Source organism: Rattus norvegicus, chromosome 9 (assembly GCF_021556685.1).
Source record: "Rattus norvegicus strain SHRSP/BbbUtx chromosome 9, alternate assembly SHRSP_T2T, whole genome shotgun sequence".
Lineage (NCBI taxonomy): Eukaryota > Metazoa > Chordata > Mammalia > Rodentia > Muridae > Rattus > Rattus norvegicus.
In genome coordinates, this window is record NC_141542.1 from 26,203,777 (window position 1) to 26,227,903 (window position 24,127).

Below are 24,127 nucleotides of genomic sequence, written 5' to 3' on the forward strand. Positions count from 1 at the left end.
CCACACCCGGCTCATTTTATACATTTCCCAGGAGATGGGAACTACTCTGACCAGACCTTGGAGGTTTGGGGTGGGGGTGGGGGTGGGGTCCTCAATGTGGGTAGAGGGAAGCTTCCCAGGTATCAGGCCAGTCCAGAGGTCAGCCTCAGGTTCTGCCTAGAGCAGTGGATGGACAAGGGCCCCCTCAGGTCGTTGGGGAAGCAGACTTCAGAGCTCACTTTGCCTACTACAGGGCCGACGCAGTATTAAGGGAGCAGGTATAAACATACCTATCTTGCAGCTGGATACTGGAGCCACTGGGCTCTTGGCTGTGCGGACTGGGGCAAGGAGAGGGGAGGATTCTTCTGGCATTCCTACCACTGAAATAAAACAAACAAAAGAACAACAAAAGTCACGGAAGAGGAGAAACGCAGGGCTAATATTTAGTGGTTTTGGTGAACTGAATGTTTCTCTCCAAATTTCTATGTGAAAGCCCTGGTTCCCAGAGTGATGACATTTGGAGGTACACCTTGGTAGACAGATGATGACTAGATAGATGATAGCTTGTGGGTAGAGCTCTCATAAAGGTCGAGTGTCCTTGAGAGGAAGGCCTGAGGTCCAGTGTCCTGTGAAATGAGGGCCACAGCAAGATGGACACGTCTATGCACCCAGAAGGGAGCCCACGACAAGAGCTACGTCCCTGAGCTGTAGAATCCATGGGTTGAACTCTGCCCCTGAAGTGATGGAGACAAGTCTTTGGGATGGGATGAGGTAACGAGGCAAGACCCTCAAGACTGGGGTTGGTAGCTTTACAAAAGAAACAGGAGTGCTTCCTGCCCTGCCCCTGTGGGAAGGGCAGGGCCCTTACCAGACATCCAGCTTGCCAGCCCCATTCTCAACTTCCAAGCCTTGAGAACTGTGACCAAAAATATAGAAAAGCAAATGAGTGTGGAACGTAGCACAGAGATAGAAAGCTTATCTGGCAAATGCAAGATCCTGGCGTGTTCCCCAGCACCAGAAAAACCAACTGCCAACTGGCCAGTGAGACACCCAGACTCTGACACTTTGTCACAGCAACCTGAGAAGACTTGGGCAGCTATGTGGTGGCCTTCATTGTTGGAGCAAAGTGGTGCTGTCTGAAGAAGATGGTGATTGTGAAGATCCCAGCCATTCTTTATGGGTGGTGTCTACGACCAGGCTCCCTGGTGGGGCTCTGCAGATGCCACACCCCTTGGCCAGCAGTGCAGGGGCAGAGACCCAGACTCACCCTCAGAAGTCTAAGGCCTTCCGGCATCGGCTCAGGAAAGAATTTCAGGACTGGTCGGTGTATGAGGCATTGATGGGGGGTTTGTAGACGCATTAAAGAAAGGCATGTGACCAGAGAGTAACTGTGTACCCAAGAGAGGAGGTGTGGGCTGCTCTGAGAGGAGCCTCAGAAAATGAGAGATGTCTCGTGTGGGTGCTGGGGCCTCAAGAGAGGAGCACAGCCGACTGTCTTAGCAGTAGCCATTTAAACCTTTCGGTGGCTCTCCAGTTGTATCTCAAAGGACTTCTCGGAAATCACCCCAGCCTTTCCCTTCCTTTCTCCTTTGAGGAATGGGATTATGGATGGCACCAGAGATTCCTTGGGTGAAGTGATAGTCTGAGAAGGCGCTACCAGGGCTGCACAAGGGGTTTAGGACATGTCCTTACCCTGTTTCTCTGAGAGTCCTCAGGCATCAGGGGACTCACAGCGAGTGGGGAGGGCCGAGAGGCTGAAGTGGTTGCGTTGCTAACTGTTCTGGAGTCCTTGCCTCTCCTGGTAAGCCATGTCAAGTGGATTCTGGGGTGAGGACTTCTCTCTGCCGTGTCCCTAAATTTTTCCATGTTTCAGTCTTGTTTCAATTTAGTCCCTGCTGGGATCTGGACAGGAAGTGTCCCACCCCCTCCCAGAGGCACTGGTGTTCATGGCTGCCAGTCAGCTTTGGGAAGAGACTGGATCCTGAGGGATCTGCCCTCATCCCCTCACGGAGTCCCCACTTGATGGCATTATTAACAGACAGATGGTAGAGACCAGGAGGTAGATCCAGGTTGGAGGAAGTAGGTTACCAGGCAGAGGTGGGAAGGGCATGGCTTTGGCTTCTAGGCCCTGTCTGTCTGTCTGTCTGTCTGTCTTTGCTTCCCAACGCTTCCATGAGGTGAGTCCACACTGTCTCCTCTACGATGTGAGGCCTCCCCTCAGTTCAGAGCAATGGATCCGGCTGACCTCAGTCTGAAACCTCTGAAAACTTAGGACAGGACACTTTCCTCAGTGGAGTTGTTTTGTCACAGCAAGGGAAACTGAGACACGAGCCCTGGTAAGAGGAGGACGCCATCATCCTCAACTTAAGAGATGTGAGCGGAGGTGGAGAGGGCTAAACAGCGGAGCCTGGTGCTATCACACCTGGGAGGCCTCCACTGTGCTCCCAGCCCCCCTGCCCCGCTGACTGGCTCCTGGCTGCTGTTCCAGGAGGCACTCCAGCTCTTGACCATACGGCTCTCCTGCTGGTCCCTGCATTGCTCCCTGCCAGGACTCCTGGCTGCAGGGTCTCCACCTGCCTCTTGTGGAGGAACGAAGGAGGTCGTGGTTTGTCCGCATCTGTCATAAGGGGAGCAGGGGTATCTGCTCTATGTTGGGATGCCCCCCTAAGAGCCATGTCAGAGGCAAAAGGGGCTCAACATGGTGAGAACCTTCATTTGATAGCTGGCGACTCAGGTAGGGAGGTGGGCCGGCTGGGTGGCAGATAGGGTGGCAGACACGTGAGATAGCTTAGTGAGTCCACTGTCACCTATCCGAGCCCTTGATTAGGCCCACAGCTTGCTTTCTCACATGTGAGTTTGTCTAGATGCCTAATGCCAACCGTCTGCTCGGCCACCACTGACATGATGATAAGGCCTCTTACCCTGGGCCACCTCCACAGGCTCAGGACTGTGAATCAAATGGACAAGAAGGGAAGCCAGAGTGTGTGGCTCCCAACCTCCTACTCACACCTCTTGCTCATTTGCTAGCAGTCTAGAGTTTCTCTGTGGCATCCTAGAGAAATAACGGGAGACCAGAGCTCCTCTGTGCTGACTCTAGCGTGGAGCACTGCAGGACCAGAGACGGCCACAAGATGGCAGACTCTGCACAAGCTTCTCGAGAGAATGGCTGCCATGTTTCAGGGCTTCCAGCAGTGGCTGGGGAAAGCGGGGAGGAGGGAAGAGGGGTTTCCTCCCACAGGTGCTACCTTCACGGCAGGTTAGGGGCAGTTTAGAGGCAGTAGTGAAGCTGTGGGAGTAAGCCACTGGCTGTCAGACGGCCCTTTCACTTGATGCTCTCCCGGGTTATCTTTTCTAGCAGCCTGGGAATGCTCCGGGTGCTGCGGTGCCACAGTGCCATGCTGCCGAGGGCCAGGAGCAAAGAGCAGAGTGTGAGAGACGACCCAGGCAGCAGGGCAGAAGGATGAGGCCACCAGGGATAGAGGCAGCCAGGGGCTCCTGTAGAGGCCAGCTGCCTGGTCTGTCCCCCATGTGACCCAGGCAGGAGGATGGCACCCTGTGAAGTGTGGAGGGAAAGGACTCCCCAGTTCCAAAGCTGCTCCCCACTCTGGGACACCACAGTTCAGATTTTCCTACCTCTGTTTCCCAAGTTCTGGATTAAAGCTGTACACCACCAAGCCCAGCCCTACTAATTAATTAATTAATTAGTAATGAGATAGGACCTTGTGTGGCCCTGGAGTTTGCTGTTTTGTTTTTAAAGCTGTCTGGGTCATCTATTTTTCTTACCATTGCACTTAAAAGTGTCCTGTGTATATTTTGGCTACGAGTCTCTTGTAAGATGCGTGCCTTGCAAACACCCTCTAGTTTGTGCATACTTATTTTACTTAAGCATCCTTTCATTTTTTATTCTATTAATTCTTCGTTTATTTGTGTGCGAGTGTGTGTTTGTATGAGTGTGCGCATGTTTGTTTAAGGATGCCTGTGGACCTCGGAAGATGGCATTGGGTTCTTTGGAACTAGAGGTGCAGGTGTTTGTGAACAGCCCGAGATGCATGCTGGGATCCGAGCTGCACTCTGCGGCACAGAGTAGGAACTCTTCTAACTGCCCAGCCAGCTCCCGCCTAGCGGGATCTCTTACAATTTTAATCAAGCTTGATTTATTGTTTTTTTCTTTTCTGAGTTTACTGATTTTTAAAACATTCAGGCATCCCAACTAAACATAGCCCACCAGTTGCTGCTCTGTGGTGAGAGACGGGCAGTGTTCCCTGAAGCACAGTGTCAGGGAAGCATGGCCTCTAAGGCCCGGCATGATCTGGGAGCCTGGGGGATGCCAACCAGACGGGATTTTTCATAGATAAGATTTGTTTTAATTAGAAATATTAATTTGTAATTATGTGCATGTGTGCCCACAGAAGCCGGAAGTGTGGGAATCCCACTTTCCTCTGGAGCTGGAATTACCAGTGGGGTTGTGAAAGGCCTGGGCCGGGTGCGTGGATTCAAGCTTAGGCCCTCTGCAAGGGCACCACGTTCTCTTAATGGCTGAGCCATCTCTCCAGCCCCAAGAGTCTGGATTTGTAATGGCAGTGTTGGAGGACTTGCAAAGGCAGCACACACAGTCCCTGTGACCGCCCCTGTCCATTTCCACAGCAGCTGCTCCACCCCCTGCCCTTCCCCAGCCAGCCCTGGACTGGGGCCTGCACACCTCGTGCGGCAGTTCTGAGGCTTTACTTCTCTCGGTCGCAGCACGCCGCTCAGGACTCCACATTATCCAGACTGTCAGGTCGTCTTTGTCTCTGCTGGGCTTCAAGTCTCTCGGACTCCTTGTCACTTTTGAGCTGTACTGGCCAGGTATTTTGTGAATGTCCCTTGCTGGAATTTGTGTGACATTTCCCTCAGGCTTCTACAGGCACTGTCGGACACCTTTCAAAATGAGTGTGTGCGCGAGTGTATGTGTGCATGTGCGTGTGTGCCACAGCATGCATGTGAAGGTCAGAGGGCAACACGCAAGTGGTGACTGTCTCCTCCACCACTGGGTCGCTGGGGTCAAACTGAGGTTGTCACCAGGGTTTGTGGCAGTGGCCTTACCCACTGAGCCATGGTGCCTGCCTCTGGCATCTTTATTTATTCTTTTAATTTTTTGAACTACTTCTTTATTGACTTTTATTTTGCGTACGAGTGCTTTGTCCGAATGTGTGTAAGTGCACTGCACACATGAGCGCTGCCCCTGGAGAGCAGGAGAGGGCATCTGTTCCCTTCACTGGAGCTGCCATGAGCTTGCTGGGAACTGAACCCGGGTCCTCTGTAAGTGCAGCAGCCACTCTTAGTCTCTGGGACATCTCTCCTGCTCTCTGCTATCTTTTCAAAAAGCTTCATGTCGGACTTCGGACATGGGATCTGGGTGTGCGTCAACACAAAGGTGTGATGGCTCCTTGCTGGCAGAGATGGGTGCTCCACTCACACTAGCCTGTGGCCTGGAAGGGCTGAGTCTGGGGTGGATGGCTGGGGAGTAAGGATCGGAGAAATCCCGCCGCCTGTACTGGATGACTAGTAAGAGAGCAGACCACAGTGTGAGAGACACAGGGTCCCCACTGGATCTCTGTACCCTTCAGAGAACCAGGGGCACAGAGCCATTGGCGCTGTCGTTATAGGCGTTTACAACGTATGCAGCCTGTGGGTGGCTTCCACAACTTGCCCGTTTATCTCCTGAATCTTCTCTAGGACTAGGGCTATTAATACGTTGTCACCACTCCCTGAGTCCTGGTGGACTGAGTATTCTCTAGGCTACCTTTCCCCCCAAACCCTTCCCAGGCCACGCCCCTCCTGCTTATGCCACCCCTCAGTAGCAGGACCAGAGCTCACACTACCCGACAACTTTTCTCCTGTTACCAAGGAAGTAGGTGTACTGACTTGGCTGTCAGAGTCAGGGTCTGAAGGGGTAGCATTCAAGAGCTTAAATGACACGTGCGAGGGGTGCGAGGAGGGTGGGTAGGGCTACACCCAATTTAACAGCAAGGGCAATGCAGCCTCAAGGAGAGGGCAGGGAGCCTTCCCTGGGCGCCCTCACACAAGCTGTGTCCTGACCTTTTCTTGGAAAGAAGTTGTGTCTGGTCCTGCTGGGGAAACGGCTTCGCAGCATCCTGGAGGTTCGTGGCAGGGGAGTTTACCTGTTGGCCCAAGAAGGGATTTTGTAAGTTGAAGTCCAATGCATGGTATGATGTTCTTGTTGTAAGTCTTGTCCCCTGTCCCCGAGGATTGGGTCTGAAACTGGAGACTTCAGGCTGGCAAGCTCTCTACCACTGAGCTGAATCCTCAACACGTGGTATAATTCCTTAAAACACATTTTCTCTTCTTTTTAAAATTCTTATTTATATGTATGTGAATTTGGGGCCAGAAGAGGATATTGGATCACCCTGGAGCTGAAATTACAGGCAACTGTGAGTCACTCAGTTTGGGTGCTGGGAACCTAACTCTCTGGTCCTCTGGAAGAGCAGTCAGTGCTCTTAACTATGAAGCCATCTCTCCAGGTCTCTGGTGTCATTCTTAAGAGGGAAAAGCCCGTTATAGAAGTAAGTATATAGAATGTATATGATAAAAATAAATCTAGGCGTTAATTATGAGCCGAGTTTTGTTTCATCGCAACGCTGTCTGTGAATGGGGACATTGTTAACACAGTCTGGATTATTCTCTGTGCCCTCCAGCTTTCCGAGTGGAGCATATAGTACTCTTTTTCGGGTAAAAAGGTGAGTACAGTGTCATCTGGCCGCTCTCAGGAGATCCTTCCTGAGTGTGTGCCTCTCTTGTCCCTAGGAGCCGCTTATGGAGTATTGGAGGTCCCTGAGCGTTCAACTCTGTCACGGTGGCTCTGGAATGTGCATGTCTGCAATGGCCCAGGAGACCAATGCCGCTGTAGCGGTAACTCTGAGTCTCCCAGAATACCCTGCAAGCCTCCTGAATACCCTGTCAGATTCCCAGAACAATCTGCGGCCCTCCCAGAACACTGTCAGCCTCCCAGAACACCTTGCAGGCCTTCCAGAACATAGTCAGCTTCCCAAAACACCCTGCGGGCCTTCGAGAACACTCTGCGGCCCTCCCAGAACACTCCGAGGCCCTCCCAGAACACTGTCAGCCTCCCAGAACACCTTGCAGGCCTTCCAGAACATTGTCAGCCTCCCAGAACACCCCGCAGCCCTCCCAGAAGACTCTGTCAGCCTCCCAGAACACCTTGCAGGCCTTCCAGAACATTGTCAGCTTCCCAGAACACTCTGCGGCCCTCCCAGAACACTCCGCGGCCCTCCCAGAACACTCTGTGGCTTTCCCAGAACACTCTGTCAGCCTCCCAGAACACCTTGCAGGCCTTCCAGAACATTGTCAGCCACCCAGAACACCCCGCGGCCCTCCCAGAACACCCTGCGGCCCTTCCACAGTCCTGTGAATTTGCTACCAACCACAGCTCATATTATCTGATTATCATGGCTGCTGCGGAGATACTGAAATGTATCTTCATTGTGACTCTGAAGTCATGGTAAATGTTAATACTTCATTGATAAGTACACACCTAAATCTTATTAGTTAATATTCCTACAAAAGAATATACATATTTTATTACATAGCTTTATTTTAAAATTATTTCAGTCTATTTAATTTTCTTTATTTTCCCATGTATTTAATTTTAATGAATTGATTTTTTTATTGAAATGTCATATGGTCATTGGTAATGTATGAACTATTAGTTATTTGATTTTTAATTCATATGTCAATTTATTGTATGTGTGTGTCAGAGTACATCTTATGGGAGTTGGTTTTCTCCTCAAGCTATGTAGGTTTCAGGCATCAAACACTATCCCCTACACCATCCCCTACATCACCCCCACACCATCCTTACACCACCCCCTACATCACCCCCACACCACTCCCACACCATCCCCTATATCACCTCCCACACCATCCCCTCCATCACCCCCACATCACCCCCACATCATCCCCTATATCACCCCCACACCATCCCCCTTATACCATCATGCCCTATACATGCACCACAGATATATTTAAATGCAGATTGCATTTATGAGAGATACATGCAATATTTATCTTCCCAAGTCTAGCTTATTGAGCTTCATGCAATTCTCTCCATTGTACCCATCTTCCCACAAGGGTAATGGTTTCCTTCTTCTTCATGGCTGACTAGAACTCCGCTGTATATACACCACACATAACTCACATCTGATGATGGATACTCACACTGGCTACTGTGACTAATACAGCAGTGAGAGCAGGTATGCATGTACCTCTGTGCTGTGCTTAGATTCTTTCAGGTACCTATCCGGTGGCATAGCTGGGTGATATTGTTGTTCTAGTTTCTGTCTGTTTGGGAACTATAATACTGATTTCCATAATACATAAAAAAGTTCTTTTTGAAATGAGGCCTTTTCTTTGTGTGGCTCAGGCTGGTCTTGAACTCATATTCCTCTTGCCTCTGCCTCCTAAGTGTTGTGTCTGCAGGTGTGTGGCACGGTGACCAGAAGTAATGCCCAGCCAAGCACTGACAATGCATGATTTCTGTCTCCAAGTTTCATTGTCCTTAAAGTGAACGGTGAGCCTGGGAGGCTGTCCAGGGTAATGTGACCTGTCACCACCCCACTTCTGTCCTACCCTGTCACCCTAGGGGTTTATGGGGCCGACAGAAAGCTGGGCCTTTACTGCTGCTTTTTAGCAGGCTATTTTAGCCTTCACAACACCAGAGACTTTCTAGAGATTTGTCTGGGAAATATGCAAAAACCGTCTACAGATACAGCTACTGTGGAGAACCAGAAACTATCTAAATATTCAAGAACAGATCGACTTAAATCGTCTAAAGCATATTTACATGGTGAAACAGTGACAGTTGGAAACGACATTACAGAACTATGATATGAAAAAAGCCATCCTTCTCAAAAGTTAAAAAACACAAGGCCAGCCACAGAACTTGACCAGCAAGGACACTTGTGGTGGGACACTCACCCAGTATGGTTAGATTCTGGGCTTGAGTCCTGGTATTACAAACCATAAACCAACCAATTCCTCTCCCCCACAACACACACACACACACACACACACACACACACACACACACACACACACACACTTCATCAAAATGAGAAAATCCCCATGGTGGTTTTTATCATTACAACTGCAGAAAAAAAAAACAGGCAGAGATATCATAAGCAGACTTCGTTCAAGTGGCAAGATAAAAGTCATTTCTACTTTTTTCTTCATGTTTCTAAAATTTCTAGAACTTATAGGCAAGTGGTGTGTGTGTGTGTATGAGAGAGAGAGAGTATGTGTGTGTGAGTGTGTGTGTGCGTGCACGTGTGTGTTTGTGTGTGTGTGTGTGTGTGTGTGTGTGTGTGTAAAATGAGAGAAAGTCTGGTAGCACCTGCCATTAATCCAAGGACTCAGAAGGCAGAGGCAGGTAGATCTCTGAGTTCTAGGCCAGCCTGGTCTACATGGAGAGACCCTGCCTCAAAGAAAGAAAGAAATTAAGAAAGTAAGGTAGGAAGGGAAGTGGGAAGGGAGGGAAGAGAGAGGGGGGGATGTCAAATGATGTCTCCAGTGTATCTTAGATGACGCACCAGAGACACAATGTTTTGAGTCATCTCCCATAGATCAGGCCATCTGAGGCCCTGCAGCTGGGAGACGCTGACTTCTTTGTGTTGCTTTCACTCAGGGGAGGACTCGCTCTGGGAACCAGGGCCAGTGCCCAGAGGCCTGAAGTCTGGAACCCCCACCTGCCCACCACCACCTCCCAAGGAAACCAAACTTTAAGGACAGCCCCCACGTGACCTGTCCCGCTGCTCCCCACAGCTCACCTGCAGGCTGCTGGCCTCCTCTGCCCACCAGGCTTCGAACTCCTTCTGCAGCTTGAGCTTGGCTTTGTCCATGAGCAGCTGCAGGTGCTCAATCTCCACCTTGAGGGCTTTCAGGCGCATGAAGGTGGTTTTGTACCTGCGGTGGCGTTAGAGCAGCTCGTGAGCTGATGCCTGGAAGTCGCCTGTGCAGCGGGGGTGGGGAGGCTGGCAGTAAAGGGGGTCTGCGCCTCAGAAGCCTGGCAGAGCTGCTCTGCACCTCAGAAGCCTGGTAGAGCTGCCCTGGTGCCAGGGAGGGTGATGCAAGAGGGGTCTGCCACGGCTAGAACACGACACTGGGTGTCGAGCCCATCAGAGGTCAGGGCGGGTCATTTTCTGCTCAGTAGGCACAGGGGGGGACTTCTCCAAGGATAAGAACTCCTTTTCACTGGACATGTACTAAGGAGAAGCATGGCAGTTGATCTTCAGTGTCAGCATGGCTAGATTCTGAGTCACCTAGGAGACGCACCTCTGCAAGTACCCGGGAGGCTGTCTCCAGAGAGCTTTAACTGAGCATGGCTGAGGCGCCCTGAACTGGGCAGCACCAGCCCGGGGACTACAGAGTGTGTGGCCTCATGTTCCTGCCCAGGCCGTCCACACCCTGATGGATGGGACCTTTAGACTACGAGCAGAAATGAACTCTTTCCTTGAGCTGTATTTGCGGCTGTTTTTCAGTGATGAGGGAAGGAACTGGTACACGGAGGGGCAGATGGACGGCTGAGGAAAACGTCAGTGGTGCAGGCAGAGCGCACAGGGTGAGCATTGCTTGAGCCTTTGCTGTGAAGTTGTGAGGGAGCAGGGCACTGGGTACTAGTGGTGTGTGTGTGCATGCGTGTGTGTGTGCATTCGTGTGTGTGTGCATTCGTGTGTGTGTGTGTGTGCATGCGTGTGTGTGTGTGTGTGTGTGTGTGTGTGTGTGTGTTGGGGGACATTGAGCTGTCCTGCCCGATCCTGTGAAAAGCCGTTGTCCCCTCACCCTCTAAGTGAAATCACTCTGGGCCTCTTGATCACTGCGTGACTATCGGAGGTTTTTAAGACTTGGGTTAGACTTGGGCAAAGCTGCAGAGTGAAGCTCACTATGGGATTGGTTTTTGGCTCCTTTAGAGCAGTGGTTCTTAATCTTCCTAGTGCTGGGACCCTTTAATAAAGTTCCTCATGTTGTGGTGACCCCCAACCATAACATTAATTCATTGTTACTTTGTAACTGAGGCCTGTGTATCAAATGCTTCACCCACTGAGCCACCCCACCAACTCCAATATCTTTGGCAGATGAATATTTGCTTTCTGTTCACAGACTTGCTGTGGCTGGACACTAGACGTTGTACAGGAGAACATGTTTCATGGCACTGTTATAGGTCATAAATATCCACTATAGCAGGTAAATATCTGATAGCAGGATACCTGATAGGCGGGGGTCATGACTGCCAGGCTGAGAACCCCTGCACAGCTAGAGGGCACTAGCTGTCAGGACCGGACTCTTCCTCAACAGCACTCCCCATCCCAGGCACAGCCCTTGCTTAAGGCTAGTCCTACCCTCTCCTGGTTTAAGGTTCCAGCTGGACACCTTTCCTAAGGAGAAGCCGTAGTCCTGGAGGCCCAGGGAGGCTGGAGTCAGAATGCAGGTGGCAACAAACAGGGACAGCGGGTGGCTCACCTGCTCTTTTCCTCCTCCAGCTGTGCTCGCAATTTCTGTTCCTGGGGGTCAGGCGTGGAGGGTGGGGCCATGCTCTCTGCGATTCCTGGGGGAGTAAGATGCCGGGAGGTTACAGCAACAAAGAAAGGTAGAGGGAAAAATGGGAAGGGGCCAATGGCAGAGGTCAAGGGCATCCAAAGACAAAAGGGGTCCTGGAGTTCTTCTGGAGGCCTCTGGGTGGCAGCCTTGGCTTGGCTTCAGAACCACCCTCCTCCTGGGTTCCTTCCAGCCCTGATACCTTGTCACTGGAGGCTGATCTAAAGGTAAAGATGCCTGGGGGAGGCCTGAGCCCTGAGCGACTGGCTGTGACCTGGCCTGGAGGCTGAGCCCTCTGTGTGGGTATCTGGCTGTAGGCTGGGGGTGCGCAGGGGAGGGGGAGCTCCCCTCTAGCTCATCTGCTTAATTTCTGAACCGCCCAGGGATCTGCAATTGTTCAGACCTTCTTAGTCACAGCAGAGGAACCTACAGGCCCAGCAGAGTGAAGGCCTCCCCCTACCTGTGCTGCTCTCCACCCCACTCCTGCCCCCAGTCCATGCCCCGTGCCCCGTATCCCCTCCTGATCCTACTCCACCCCACCCTGCCCACCCAGCACATAGCATCACTCGGCCGTCCTCCCCCAGAATGAAAACCTCCCTGCCACCTCCCCCACCTTTGTCCCCCAGCCCATTTGTTTGGTGGCCAGGGTGCTGGACTCAGAACTCCTGGTAGAACATTTTGTTTTTTAATCATTATCATGTGTGTAGGAAGGGCCTATGAGTCACAACAGGCATATAGAGGTGGGGGACAACTTTCTGGGATCTACTCTCTCCTTCCACTTTCACCCAGGTTCCAGGGATCAAATGCTTTGCCCACTGAGCCACCCCACCAACCGTAGTATTTCTGAGGGACGATCGTTGGCTTTCTGTTCAAGGACTTGGCCACTGCTTAGGGCTACAGAAGAGAACAAGCTTCATGGGTCACACAGTAACTTCCACCAACTTTGAGCAGAGACTGTCCCCACTAATGTCCCCTTTCATTGCCACACGGGCTCTTTGGAGCAGCACAGAATGTCTTTTCTATTCTGAGAGTCCTTTAAATATTCAACAACCACCACTCTACATGACTATGGAGTCTCATTCGAAGGTTGACTTGCCTGGTTCCTTGTGTGTGGGGTTCAGCAACCTTGTTATTGTCTAATTATCTCATTTATGATATCATATCACATCTGGGGTGGGAGGCTCGGTGCAAAAGGGCTCTTTGGAGCTTTGAGATATGTAATTTCAGGGCGGGGAAATAGCTCGGTAGGTAAAGCACTTGCCATGAAAGAACGAGGACTTGTGTCTGAGTCCCCTGAACCCAAGGAAAGCTGGGTGCAGTAGTGTGAGATAGACCGGGTGCCCAGGTGGGAGCTAAGAACGGGAGAGCGCCTGGAGACCCACTGTCTGCCTAGCTTAGCATCCAGAGTGGTGAACAACAAAAAGAGGACCTTGTTTCAAAGAAGGTGGAGGCAAGGACGTCCAAGACTGTCTTCCAGTGTCCACCTCCACGTGTGTGTCATGGCACCCATCTGCCCACTTTCACACCACACAAATCACACAGTGTGTATGTACGTGCGCTCAGCCGGGCATGGTGGCACACCCGTGTAATCCCATCACTTGGAGGCTGAGGCGGAGGGATTAAAAGTCTGAGGCCATCTTGGGCCCTACGTACTGAGATTCAGTCCAGCCAGGGATTATAGAAGGAAACTCTGGTTCAAACAAAACCACCCTGCAGAAACCCCAGGCAATTCCCAGTCTATACTTCTGAGGCAAGTGGGTTACTAGTGCTGACCGTTTATTGAATGCACTCTCATTCTGCTCAGTTCAGTAGGCACATGCGAGGTCCTCTAGGCCCCACAAAAATCTCAGAATAACCATGCAGGGACTGCACTGCCACCTACCTCATCACGGACTTCCTATCCATAAATAATACAGGTCACGTGGCCGGGAAGGAGCGAAGCTGAGGTGTGAATTTTTATTTTCTGGTTCCAAAGAGCCAAATGTTTATACCAGCTCACCATCTTGGCACGTACGGCCCTCTGTTAAGCTTGTGGTTGGTCGGAAGCCTTTCATGCTTTTTACAAGTGGCTGTCTCCATGTATCCTGTTTCAGTGGGCTGGCCCTTGATCCCAGCTGCAACACTTCTGACTTATTGGGAGTTGGGCCTGTAGAGACTCCTCCATCTGCCAAGTCATCCCTGTCTTCTCTCCCTCCTTACTGCTTCAGTGACGCATGGACACATGCTAAGTGGTCACTAGTCTGTCTTTTATCTCTGTGGAACCAATTTCTCTCTCTTCCTTGGGCTAGGTGAGCAGGCCTGTCATCTCAGCTGAAGATGACACTGGCATCCTGTGGGAACACTTCACGTTCCGGTCTTCATTACCCACAATCCTCCATGATCCCCAAGTCATGGGTGCAGGGAGCCTCAGAGCTGGGACATACCGCTCGTTTTCTGCTTCTTTCCCTGGAGCTTTGTTTAGAGGCTGAGTACAGGACACAGTGGATATCCCGAGTTTATTTGATGGCCATCTCTCTGAAAACCAGCAGATGTGAACCACAGAGAGAGGCATTTAAGCCAAATGACAGCGGGCCTTTAAATGCTCAGGGCACTTCGTTCTCTAGAGCTCCAGAGACACCCCATCTGCCTTGCAGCCCGCGGACACAAAACTGCCTCATCTTCCCTGTTTCAACACTGTTGATCCTGCACCCAGGGCACACAAGGGAATCAGTGACAGCCTGGGTGATGGCTGGGCTATGGACTAGCAGAGAGGCTGCAGAAAGAGGGTGGGGGAAGGGCTCTGGCTTTGTTTGGGAGGACCGTGAGGGTGAGAGGGGAAGCTGAAGGAGGCCAAGTCCCAACATGCATTCATGGCCCTTCACAGGAGGGAGGCTCCTGACTTAGCCCATGGAGTGTGCTGGTTTCTTCGGGTGTGTTTCAGGAGTGGGGATGCCCAGGAGCCATAGGCAGAGGGGTCATTCTCAATGTGTCTGGTCCAAGATTAGAAGGTCAGGTGGGCTACGGCTGGTGTCCTCATGGTCCAGGTCAGTGTGTGCACCTCATCCATCCCCACCACCACAGTGGGGTCTGCTGTTCTGCTGTGTGAGCTAAGGGTCAACGTGACTGGGGGAAGTGTGCAATGCCGAGTGTGTGTGTGTGTGTGTGTGTGTGTGTGTGTGCGCGCGCGCGCGCGCGCGTGAGTGAGTGTGCATGTGGATATCAGAGGACAACTATGTAGAATTGGTTCTCTCGGGTTGTCAGGTTTGCCCAGAAACTGCTGTTCCTTACAGAGCCCTCTCCTGGCCTCTTAAGAGATGTGCATTTTGTGGTGACCATTGGTCTACCCTATTCCAGGATTAATTCTAGTGACAAAGATGAGTCACGATCAACAACAACAAAGTGAGCTCTGCAGTATAATACAGTAGATTGAAAGGCAGAGCTGGACAGAAGGCCGAGTGTCGTGGATGGCCTTGGGTGGGGAGAAAGAGGACAGAGACTTGCAGAAATCAGGCGACAGGGAAGCATGTGAAGTTCTCAAGGCGTGAGCCTGCTTGGTGCCTATGGGGAACAGTGAGAAGGCCTGCGCACCTGCGGGAGTTGGCAAAGAACAGTAGGAGCTGAGCTCTATGAGGAAACTGAGGCAGGGTATGTTTGGCCCTGTTGGCCATGGTGAGGACTCTGGGATTGTGAGGGGTGAGGTGGGGGAGGGGGAAGTCCCTTGATCTAGTCTTTTGTAGCTGATCTGAGACTTCAATGAAGAACCTCTGATGTGGGGCGCTGGTGGCAGGATTCTCTAAGCTTGAAAGGGTCTGGGACAGAGGGCTGGGGCAAGGGACCTCCTGCAGCTGGGATGAAGGCACCATATCCCTGAGACACAGGCTACCCTCCATGTCCCAGATGGGCCCAAGGCCAAAGGTGATGTTTGTTGTGCAGACTGCATTGTGACCCACCAGGAGGCAGGAGCCGGCCCCTGTGGAGGCCCTGGGCTGAGCAGTCAGAAGGAGGCAAGTGAAAGCAGGCTGCCCAAGGGCAGAGGGGATGGAAAGGGAGCTTGGGCTCGCAGGCCTTTGTTCCCACTGGGACCTTGGCCATGAGCAGGACCGCCAGTCACCTGACAGGAGGCACAGGGGCAGCGAGCCATCCTTTCAATGACAGGATTCTATCCGGAAGGTAGTACAGAAGGCTAGCCCTGAGCGACCTTTGAGGACACTACGATGAACAGCCAGCTCCGAAGCAACAGAGAAAAGCAAGAAGAACGGGTTCAGTTTACCCTGGTGGATGTCTTACCTGGATGTCACACACGGAGGAAGCCCCAAGCCGCTGAGGAGCCAGAGGGTGGGGCATTAATGCCCTCATTGCTGGGGAGGCCAGCCAAGATGGGGGCCCTTCTGCCTGAGTTTGTTCTACTGGGGAGGTCTCTAGTCCCTGCTTCTGCTTCTCTGAGACCCTCCACTCCACACTCTACACAGTTATCTGATGCCGGAACTGTACGAAATCTCATTTCTCTGGTTCGGTGGCTCTTGACTGAGGCGCTCATCGAAATCACTTATGGAGCTTGTCAAAGCACAGCGGCAGCTGGGCCCCGGTCCAGACCTGCTGAGCTCAGATTTGTTAGCATGTCCCCTGGAGATCCTGATGCCACCCCTTGTTAAGGAGCCAGCTAAGGCTTTGGACCCCTTCACTGTAAATGCCCATGCAAGAGTTCTGTAGACTTCAGGACCTGCACAGGGGACGGCGTAGTATGTCCTCGCAGCTCTGGCTTGCCCTGAAGATGTTTGAGGGCCACTGTGATGGAGCGGGGAGGAGCTCCACATGACTGTAACTCGACCCCCCCCCAGGTGTCATCTCACAAAATCTTCCCACCTCCTGTTCCACATGGGACTTGATCTTATCAAAGCCAGGGCCTCTTTCTCTGCAAGCGATGCAGCGATGAAGGGAGACACGGGCAGCTCACTGAAGTCTGCATTAACTTAACCCTAAGTGGGTCAAGGTGATGCTGTTCCCTTGGGATGACTTTCAGACCTGCAGCAGTGCCCACACAAAGCCTTAGTACCCAGGTGCTGGGTTGTAAGGACTGCCATTTACTAACCAAAATACAACAACCTGTGCCCAGCTCCCACTGGGCATGTGCAACTTTAACTACAGGCTATGAGCAGGAGTCTGCCGAAATCTAGGTCATCCCATGGGACTCCCAGGAGCAATCTGTCCCATCATCTTGCCCACACTAGAGGTACACAGGCAGGCATCAGTGACAATTCCATCCATGCTGTGAAACTGAGAGGGGGCCCCTGGGCTTCTACAGAGTGTAGACTGAGGGGCCTAACATAGCTGTCACTTGGCCAGGGCCCAGCATGGGGGGAAAGTGGGCTCAGTTGTTCTCCTGTACCAGACAGGGTATCAAAGCGATTAGGCATTTCCTTAGCTACCCAGTGAATTCTTTCAACACCCACTCTGGGTCTTTGTGGACTAAACTGCCTTGTGGAGACGTAGATCACTCAGCCTTGTCTTGCTTGAGAGTCCAAGCGTCTACACTTATGGAGATTAATGGTGTCAGTGGCTCAATCAGCACAATGGTCAGCAAGCTTCTGGCTTCCCAATAGACCATTTCCTGTGTGATGGCTCACATTTATTGTCAACTGAAGTCATCACACTGACGGGGGCTCAGTACTGTTATCTATCTTGGTGTTGCTTTGCGAGCACGTAGCAGCACACAGCACGCCTGGACTTCTGCTGTGCTGAGAACGCCTGGGACACATGCCTGGCGCTTCCTGGGATACACTCATTCCTGACCCACATTCCCTGCACACATTGACTGTCATCCCCTCGGGGAGAGCAGATGATCATTGAAAGGAGAAAGGTAACACTTTAATACAACCACAAATGTCTCACTCATGGAAACTCACAGGCAAGATGGCCCTCCTTCTACCCTGGGCTGCTGCTGCCGTCCCAAATCAATGCCCTGCAGGATACTCTTCCCATGCCTCATCATGTTCCCAGAGCAGGGGCTGGGCCACAGAGAGGGACAGTGTGCACAGCATCATGGCGGAGACCTTGGAATATTCCATACTTGGGAAAGGCATTCTTCATACTTGCATGAGCTTAGCTCCGTGGTCACCCCTAGTCTCTCTGGAGCTCTCTCTCCCATGCGCATCTGCTCACAGACCTTTCTGTATTCATATCTTTCCATGTTCTCTAATCTACCCATGATCCTCTGTCCATGCTCCTCATCTCCAAGCTCCTGCTCTCAAGGCAATGTGTCTCTTGTAATCCTCCCTCCAGGCTCAGGAGAGGTGGCTCTGTGGCTTAGAGCACAATGCTCTCCCAGAGGACCCGAGTTCAGTCCTGACCTCAGAAACTCCAGACACCTTCTGCTAGCCTCCTTGGACCTTACACTCACGTACACATAGCCTCACACAGACACACATACATGTATATTATTAAAAACAAAAATAAATCCTAAAATCTTCTCTCCTGCACTCTCAGCTTCGTGGCTCCATGGTGACCACATGGCTGTCATAGTGACTTCTCAGAAGGGAATAAGTATGAACTGGACATCTTGAGACCAGTTACCTCTTTTCTAGCTGGACCCAGCCGTCATGGCTGCTCTGTTGACAGGACATGAAGGTCTTTGGGCAGCGTGGTTTCCCTATGCCTGAGAGTGACTCAGACCTTCTCTCTATGGAGATCTGAACGGCACTGGCAAGCAGTGTTGCCAATCCATTGACTGGTTGAGTCAGGAAGGTTACTTTGGTTTATTTGGTGATCATTTATCACACACAGGAGTCACTAATGGGCTCCAAGGAGGACCACAGTACAGGACTGATACATCATTGAGAGAGCGAGAGCTGGCTGAGTTCTCTTGACTCCCATGTAACCTCAGACAAGGACCAGAGCAGATGCCCTGGGACACACTTTGAAAATTAAACAAAACAAAACACTATACATTTTCCTCCAGCCCACATCCTTCTCTTAATTGGGTGTTGGGGGAGGGGATGTGTATATAGAGATGTGTTCCCTTCCATCAGAGCCAGCAAGTGGGGCTTGAAAGAGACCAATAGAAAGCTTGGTGGGTACCCCATGGTCCACGTGTGCCTGAGTGAGGGTGATTTCAAGTCATCAGTGTGTGGTTTCTGCATCTGGAAGAGATACACAGAGCAGGCTCTGATGAGCCTGTGTGAGTTGCTTTTAAAACACCCCTAGATCCTCTAGCACTCCAGGAGACCAAGAACATTTCTAATAGGGCTTCCTGGATGGAACAGGACCCCAGGAAACATGAACCAGGAATAAGCCACAGCTTCTTGGAGCTTTGTGACAGGCCTGCTGTCTTCCATTGCATCTCAAGCTCACTTCTTTTGGCCTCCTCCCCTTCACCCCGGGGTTCTGGCTGCTATGGGCTTCTGTAGCCTGGTATCCTGCCTGGGATCAGTCAGTGGAGATCATTAGCAGGCACCTGAGGGGAGGGAGAAGACAGAAGTCAAGACAGCTGAGGAGATGTCTCTGCAGGGACTCAACTTGACTGTCACATTCAAGCTTCAGTTGTGTCAGATGGCCAAGGTTTCGATGCATCCCTTCCTGTCCCCACGTTGCAGTTACAGCTCACCTATGCCTTGTCCTACGGGTGACAATACTTTCTGCTTTGATTGTACCCCTGGGGTGTTAGGGTGGCCCTTTTGGCTTTGCTACACTCATTTACACCTTTATGAATAGGCTTTTATTCAATTTACTTCAGAATACCTAATACTATCATATACTTCTTGTCGAGACCCCTGGTCTCATCACGTACATAGCTGTCCAAATAAGGGCATACCCTCAAGTCAAGGACTTGAGGTGGACGACTTCCAGAGATCCAAAATGAGGAAGAATCCAGTCACAGACATATCACAACAGTATCACATAGGGGACATCTATGTCAACTGGCCTCCTTACTGATGATCTCTTCTTGTGGTGATGGAGCCTTAATGGGTGGAACAAGGAAGGGAATTAGAGCGAGAGCTGTTGACCACAGACACGTTGGCCTTAGCTGGGGTTAAGACAGAAATGCCTATCTTTGGAGAACTGCAGTAAAACATATGACTTTTTTTTTTTTAAGATTGTGTATCTCTGTGTAGCCCTGGCTGTCCTGGAACTCACTTTGTAGAGTCTTCAAATGTACAGAGATCTACCTACCTTGGCCTACCATGTGCTGAAATTAAAAGCATACACCACCAACCATTTCATTGGTTGTTTTTGTGACGAACAATGGCCAGTTGAATTGTGTGGTCACTCAGTTTCTGTTTGAGATGGAGAAGCAAAACCTCCTGTAAGCACTTTCGGGAGAGGGAGAGGGAGAGGGAGAGGGAGAGGGAGAGGGAGAGGGAGAGGGAGAGGGAGAGGGAGAGGGAGAGGGAGAGGGAGAGGGAGAGGGAGAGGGAGAGGGAGAGAGAGAGAGAGAGAGAGAGAGAGAGAGAGAGAGAGAGAATAGTGATATTCATGTGCATATCCCCTGTACTGTACAACATGCAGGGCATGCCATGTGCAGCTGTTAACCCCACTAGAAATGACCACATGCTTGGAGACAAAAGTAAGAACTGGCACATTTATGCTTTTCCCTTTCAGTAAAGTGGTCCTGGCACAGTCACAGTGAGGAAACTTAAGATGAATTTGAATAGGCCTGGGATTCTCCCTTTACTATCAAGGCAGCCATCATGGTGATTCCGAAAAAACAAAAAACAAAAAAAAAAAAACAAAAAACAAAAAAACCAAACAGTCATTTTTGTTTGAGTTCTAAACCCTTGGGGTCTAATCTTTCATTGAGCTCCGGGGATTACCAGAAACCATTTCAGCAAGGCTCAAAGTAAGGTATAAATAACCCCCTGTGCCACCTCTTTGAGAAAAAAGCTCCAAATCATTTAATATAGTTGTTTCCATTCTTATTCCTTAATAACCCATTACAGAGTTGGTGGGAGGCTCTGTGGCTACCACCATCCACTCTCCTCCACCTCTCCCTATGATGTCGTAATTCTAATGCAGGCCATCAGCCTTCTCTCCATGGCTCAGCTTCTCACTGTGTGTGTTTGATGTCCCTTAAGCATCCCAGGCCGCATGTGCATCACTGAGGGCAGCCAGAGTGGGCTGGGTGGGTAGGGAAGCAGGGCCCATCTCAGAGGCCTTGAAGAGGAGGTGCTGCAGTGAAAACTTGTGCTAAACTGACAAATGTCTAGTTAACACCAACCAACAAACAAACACAAACAAAAAGCAGAACAAAAAAGCCAGAGCAGGGCTGAGGAGATTGCTCACGGGGTTAAGCATGTGCTACGCAAGTGTGAAGACCTCAGTTCCAGTCTCCAGAAGCACATAAAAGCAGATCTGGGAGCACACACCTTTAAACCCAACACTCCTGTGGTGAGATGGGGAACAGAGACGGGAGAATCCCTGACAGCCTGGGGATGAGTCAGCCCAGTGAGTGCAGCAACAAACAAGAGACCTCCTCTCAAACAAGGTGGAGGGTGAGGACCACCACTGAGCTTGTCTTCTGTCCTCTACAAATGCAGTGTGGTATGTACTGTAGCATACATGTGCCTGTTCACACACTCAACACATAAACTCACAGATACAAAGATTTAAAAAACATCACAAAGCAACTTCTTGACTGGAAGGGGGCTGCACAGGTGTCCCCTTCATAAATGTTTGAGGGACCATATATCCAGACACGTTTCAAGCACGCAATGAGATGTAAACACCCCATGTGCTTCACTAATAAGTAGCGCTGTGACACTGTCAGTTACACAAAGGGACACCGTTGCTGGAGCTCAATTTTGCTCCATAGTCCACACACACCAGTGGTTCCCTTTCTCCCAGTCACTGTCCGTCTGAGTTCTCATGTCACTAAGTCGGAGCTAGTGCATGTGTCATCGATTCTGGTTTTCACCGGATGAAGGCACCAGTCATAACTCGTCTCTCTGCTGCCTGACTGGGGACCTCTGGGCTTTCTGTTTAGTTGGTTGGCTTGCTTGACTGTCACTGTGAGAACAGTACTGGGTTGAACGTCTCCCTGTACCAGGCTTTTCACAACAGTGTCCTCATGGCTCCCTAAGTAGACAGGCAGGGTCCTGCTATGTAGCCCCGGCTGGCCTGGAACTTGCTCTGTGTTCCATTTGAGCACCGAGAACACTATTTTTCTGTCGGCAGGCACCTGAATTATCATCAGCTCTTTGGGGAGGTTGAGAAAGGCTTTCCCAGCTCCATGATACATGGGCGGGGCTTTCTCAGCCCTGGATCTATCCATCAAAAATGGTGGTGGTGGTGGTGGTGGTGGTGGTAGTGGTGTGTGTGTGTGTGTGTGTGTGTGTGTGTGTGTGTGTGTGTGTGTGTGTCTGCACACGCATGCTTGCAAGCACAGTAGCAGGAATAGACATACAGAGGTCCAGCTGTAATATGTTCTAGGCTAGAAGATGAAGTAAAGAGGCTTGTGTTTTGTCTTCCAGATGCTTTATCAAATGTCTTATTGATCCAAATGAGCACATACGAGGTCTGGATTAGCAGAAAAGATGGCTTTGACAACTAGCAGCTCCAGCCTGAGGCTCTGAAGTGTTTCTGCAAGGACGCACACCCGTCAGTGAGCAGATGAAGGGACTCCAGCAGCCTCGCCAGTGGTGCTGACAGCTCAGAGCTACAGTGGTGAGCAGGCTGTGCCCGCTGCCTGGACATTGGTTCCTTTTGTCCCTGCCACCATTGTTGGAGCTCTTTGTGATCTGCTGAGCACCTGCTGTGTCCACGCCTATCACGGATACACATCACCTGAATGGAGGCCAGCTCATGGAGTACACACTTTTCTGCCTCCTGGGGACAAGGAAAGGGACGTTCAGGAGGGCTGACAAATCAAGGTCACAGGACTAGTAGATCACAGAGGTGTCTGTCATGCTTTTTGTCCTTCTGCTCCTGAGGTGAGATGGTCAACTTTATGTGTCAACCTGACTGTGCTAAGGGCTAAAGAATGTCCAGATAGTTTGTAAAATATCATTTCCTTGTGGGTCTGTGAAGGTGTTCCCAAGTGGACTAGGAAAGGAAGAACCATCGTCATCAATGTGGGCCATCATCATTGAATCCACTGAAGATGTATTGTAGAGAATACAGGTCAGACTAATTTGGACTGTGCTTTGACGGGGGCATCTGCCATCTTCCCATAGTCATGAGAACTTCTGGTTCTCAGACGTTAAAACTTAGGCCACAACTCACACCACCAATGCCCCTGGTTTTCAGCATTCAGATTTAGACTGGCACCGTACACCCTGCTTTCCTGGCCTCTCGCTTGCAGAGGGACTGCAGACCACATGACTGTTCTGCCTTTGTAATCGGTCTGTCACAGTTAACCTGTTCTTATGTATCAACCTCTCTACCCTCTTGCTCTGCCCTCCTGAGAGCCCTGACCAGGACACAGAGTGAACAAGTACCCTTTCCCTTGAGAGACACCGCACCTCAAGACTGGTGTTGGGTCAGACGGTTTTCATTCTCCACAGTCCTGGGACGAACATCCGGACGAATGCAGGAGACTGAAGCCACAGCCTCCGACAGTGGATAGGAAAGTGAGTTGGGGCCTTCTCGCTTCCAGCCTGTATCTTGAGTCTGGAAATTCAACCGTGGAACCTCTGTCACTCACTATACTTCACCCTACATCCTCACACACGACAGTGGGCTTGGATCCACCCACATGGTGAGACTTTGTAGCTGATCTCAGAGAATTCCATGACTACTTTTGGAACTTAAGAGGCCACATCATCTGGTGTCGTATCGTTTTCTTTAGATTCTTCGAAATTCCAAGGATCGACATCTCTACTCCTTGTTCCTGGGAGGACAGATATTTTATAATTGATCCAAGCCCTCACATACTACAGTGGCATGCATCCCAAAGACAACTGCAGTCAGAGAGGTCATGCTCTGTTGCTTGAGGGCTGGAAAGAGCAAGAGATCCATTAGTTCCTACCGTGAGCCATCAGTGAATGCAGCTAAGTCTCAGGGGCTGTGCCGGGTACTGGGCTATTAATTTGTACAAACATCTCATTTACAGATATTGGAATTCAGGCCCAGAGCCCCTAAGCTGCCTGGCACATTTGTAAGGCAAAACTGTAATGCTGGCGACCTCACTGGTGGATCAACAGATGCCATGGGGACCCAGGGCTGTGTGCCGGTCACTTGCCTCAACATTGAAGAAATATTTTTTTGTCATCTTGACACAAGCTAGAGCCCTCTGAGAAGAAGGGCCTTTTAGATTTTCCTGTGAGCAAATCTGTGGGACATCTTCTTGATTGTTGATTGATGTGGGGACATTCAGCACATGTGGGAGGTGCCACCCTTGGGCAGGTGGTCTTGGGTTGTTTAAGAAGCAGACTGAACAAGGCATGGGGAGCAAGCCAGGAAGCCAAGTTCCTTCATGGTGTCTGCTTCAGTTTCTGCCTCTAGGTGCCTAGCTTGGGCTCCTTTTCTGGCTTCCCTTGTGGACTGTCATCCATAAGGCGGGATAAACCCTGCCCTTCCCAAGATGCACTGGAATCGCAGCATGAGCAAGACTAGCAGAGATGCTCTGTGT

General features: G+C 50.9%; 1 protein-coding gene across 2 annotated transcripts in view; it reads right to left on the reverse strand.

The window, feature by feature from the left end:
* Positions 1–24,127, reverse strand: part of Kif6 (kinesin family member 6) — a 295,931-nt gene that overhangs the window by 7,770 nt on the left and 264,034 nt on the right. The window contains 5 exon segments of one of the 2 annotated variants that reach the window (NM_001431181.1): positions 270–359; positions 848–895; positions 6,058–6,140; positions 9,822–9,957; positions 11,512–11,596. In NM_001431181.1, coding sequence (NP_001418110.1) covers positions 270–359; positions 848–895; positions 6,058–6,140; positions 9,822–9,957; positions 11,512–11,596 — 442 coding nt within the window. 2 annotated transcript variants of the gene reach the window in all.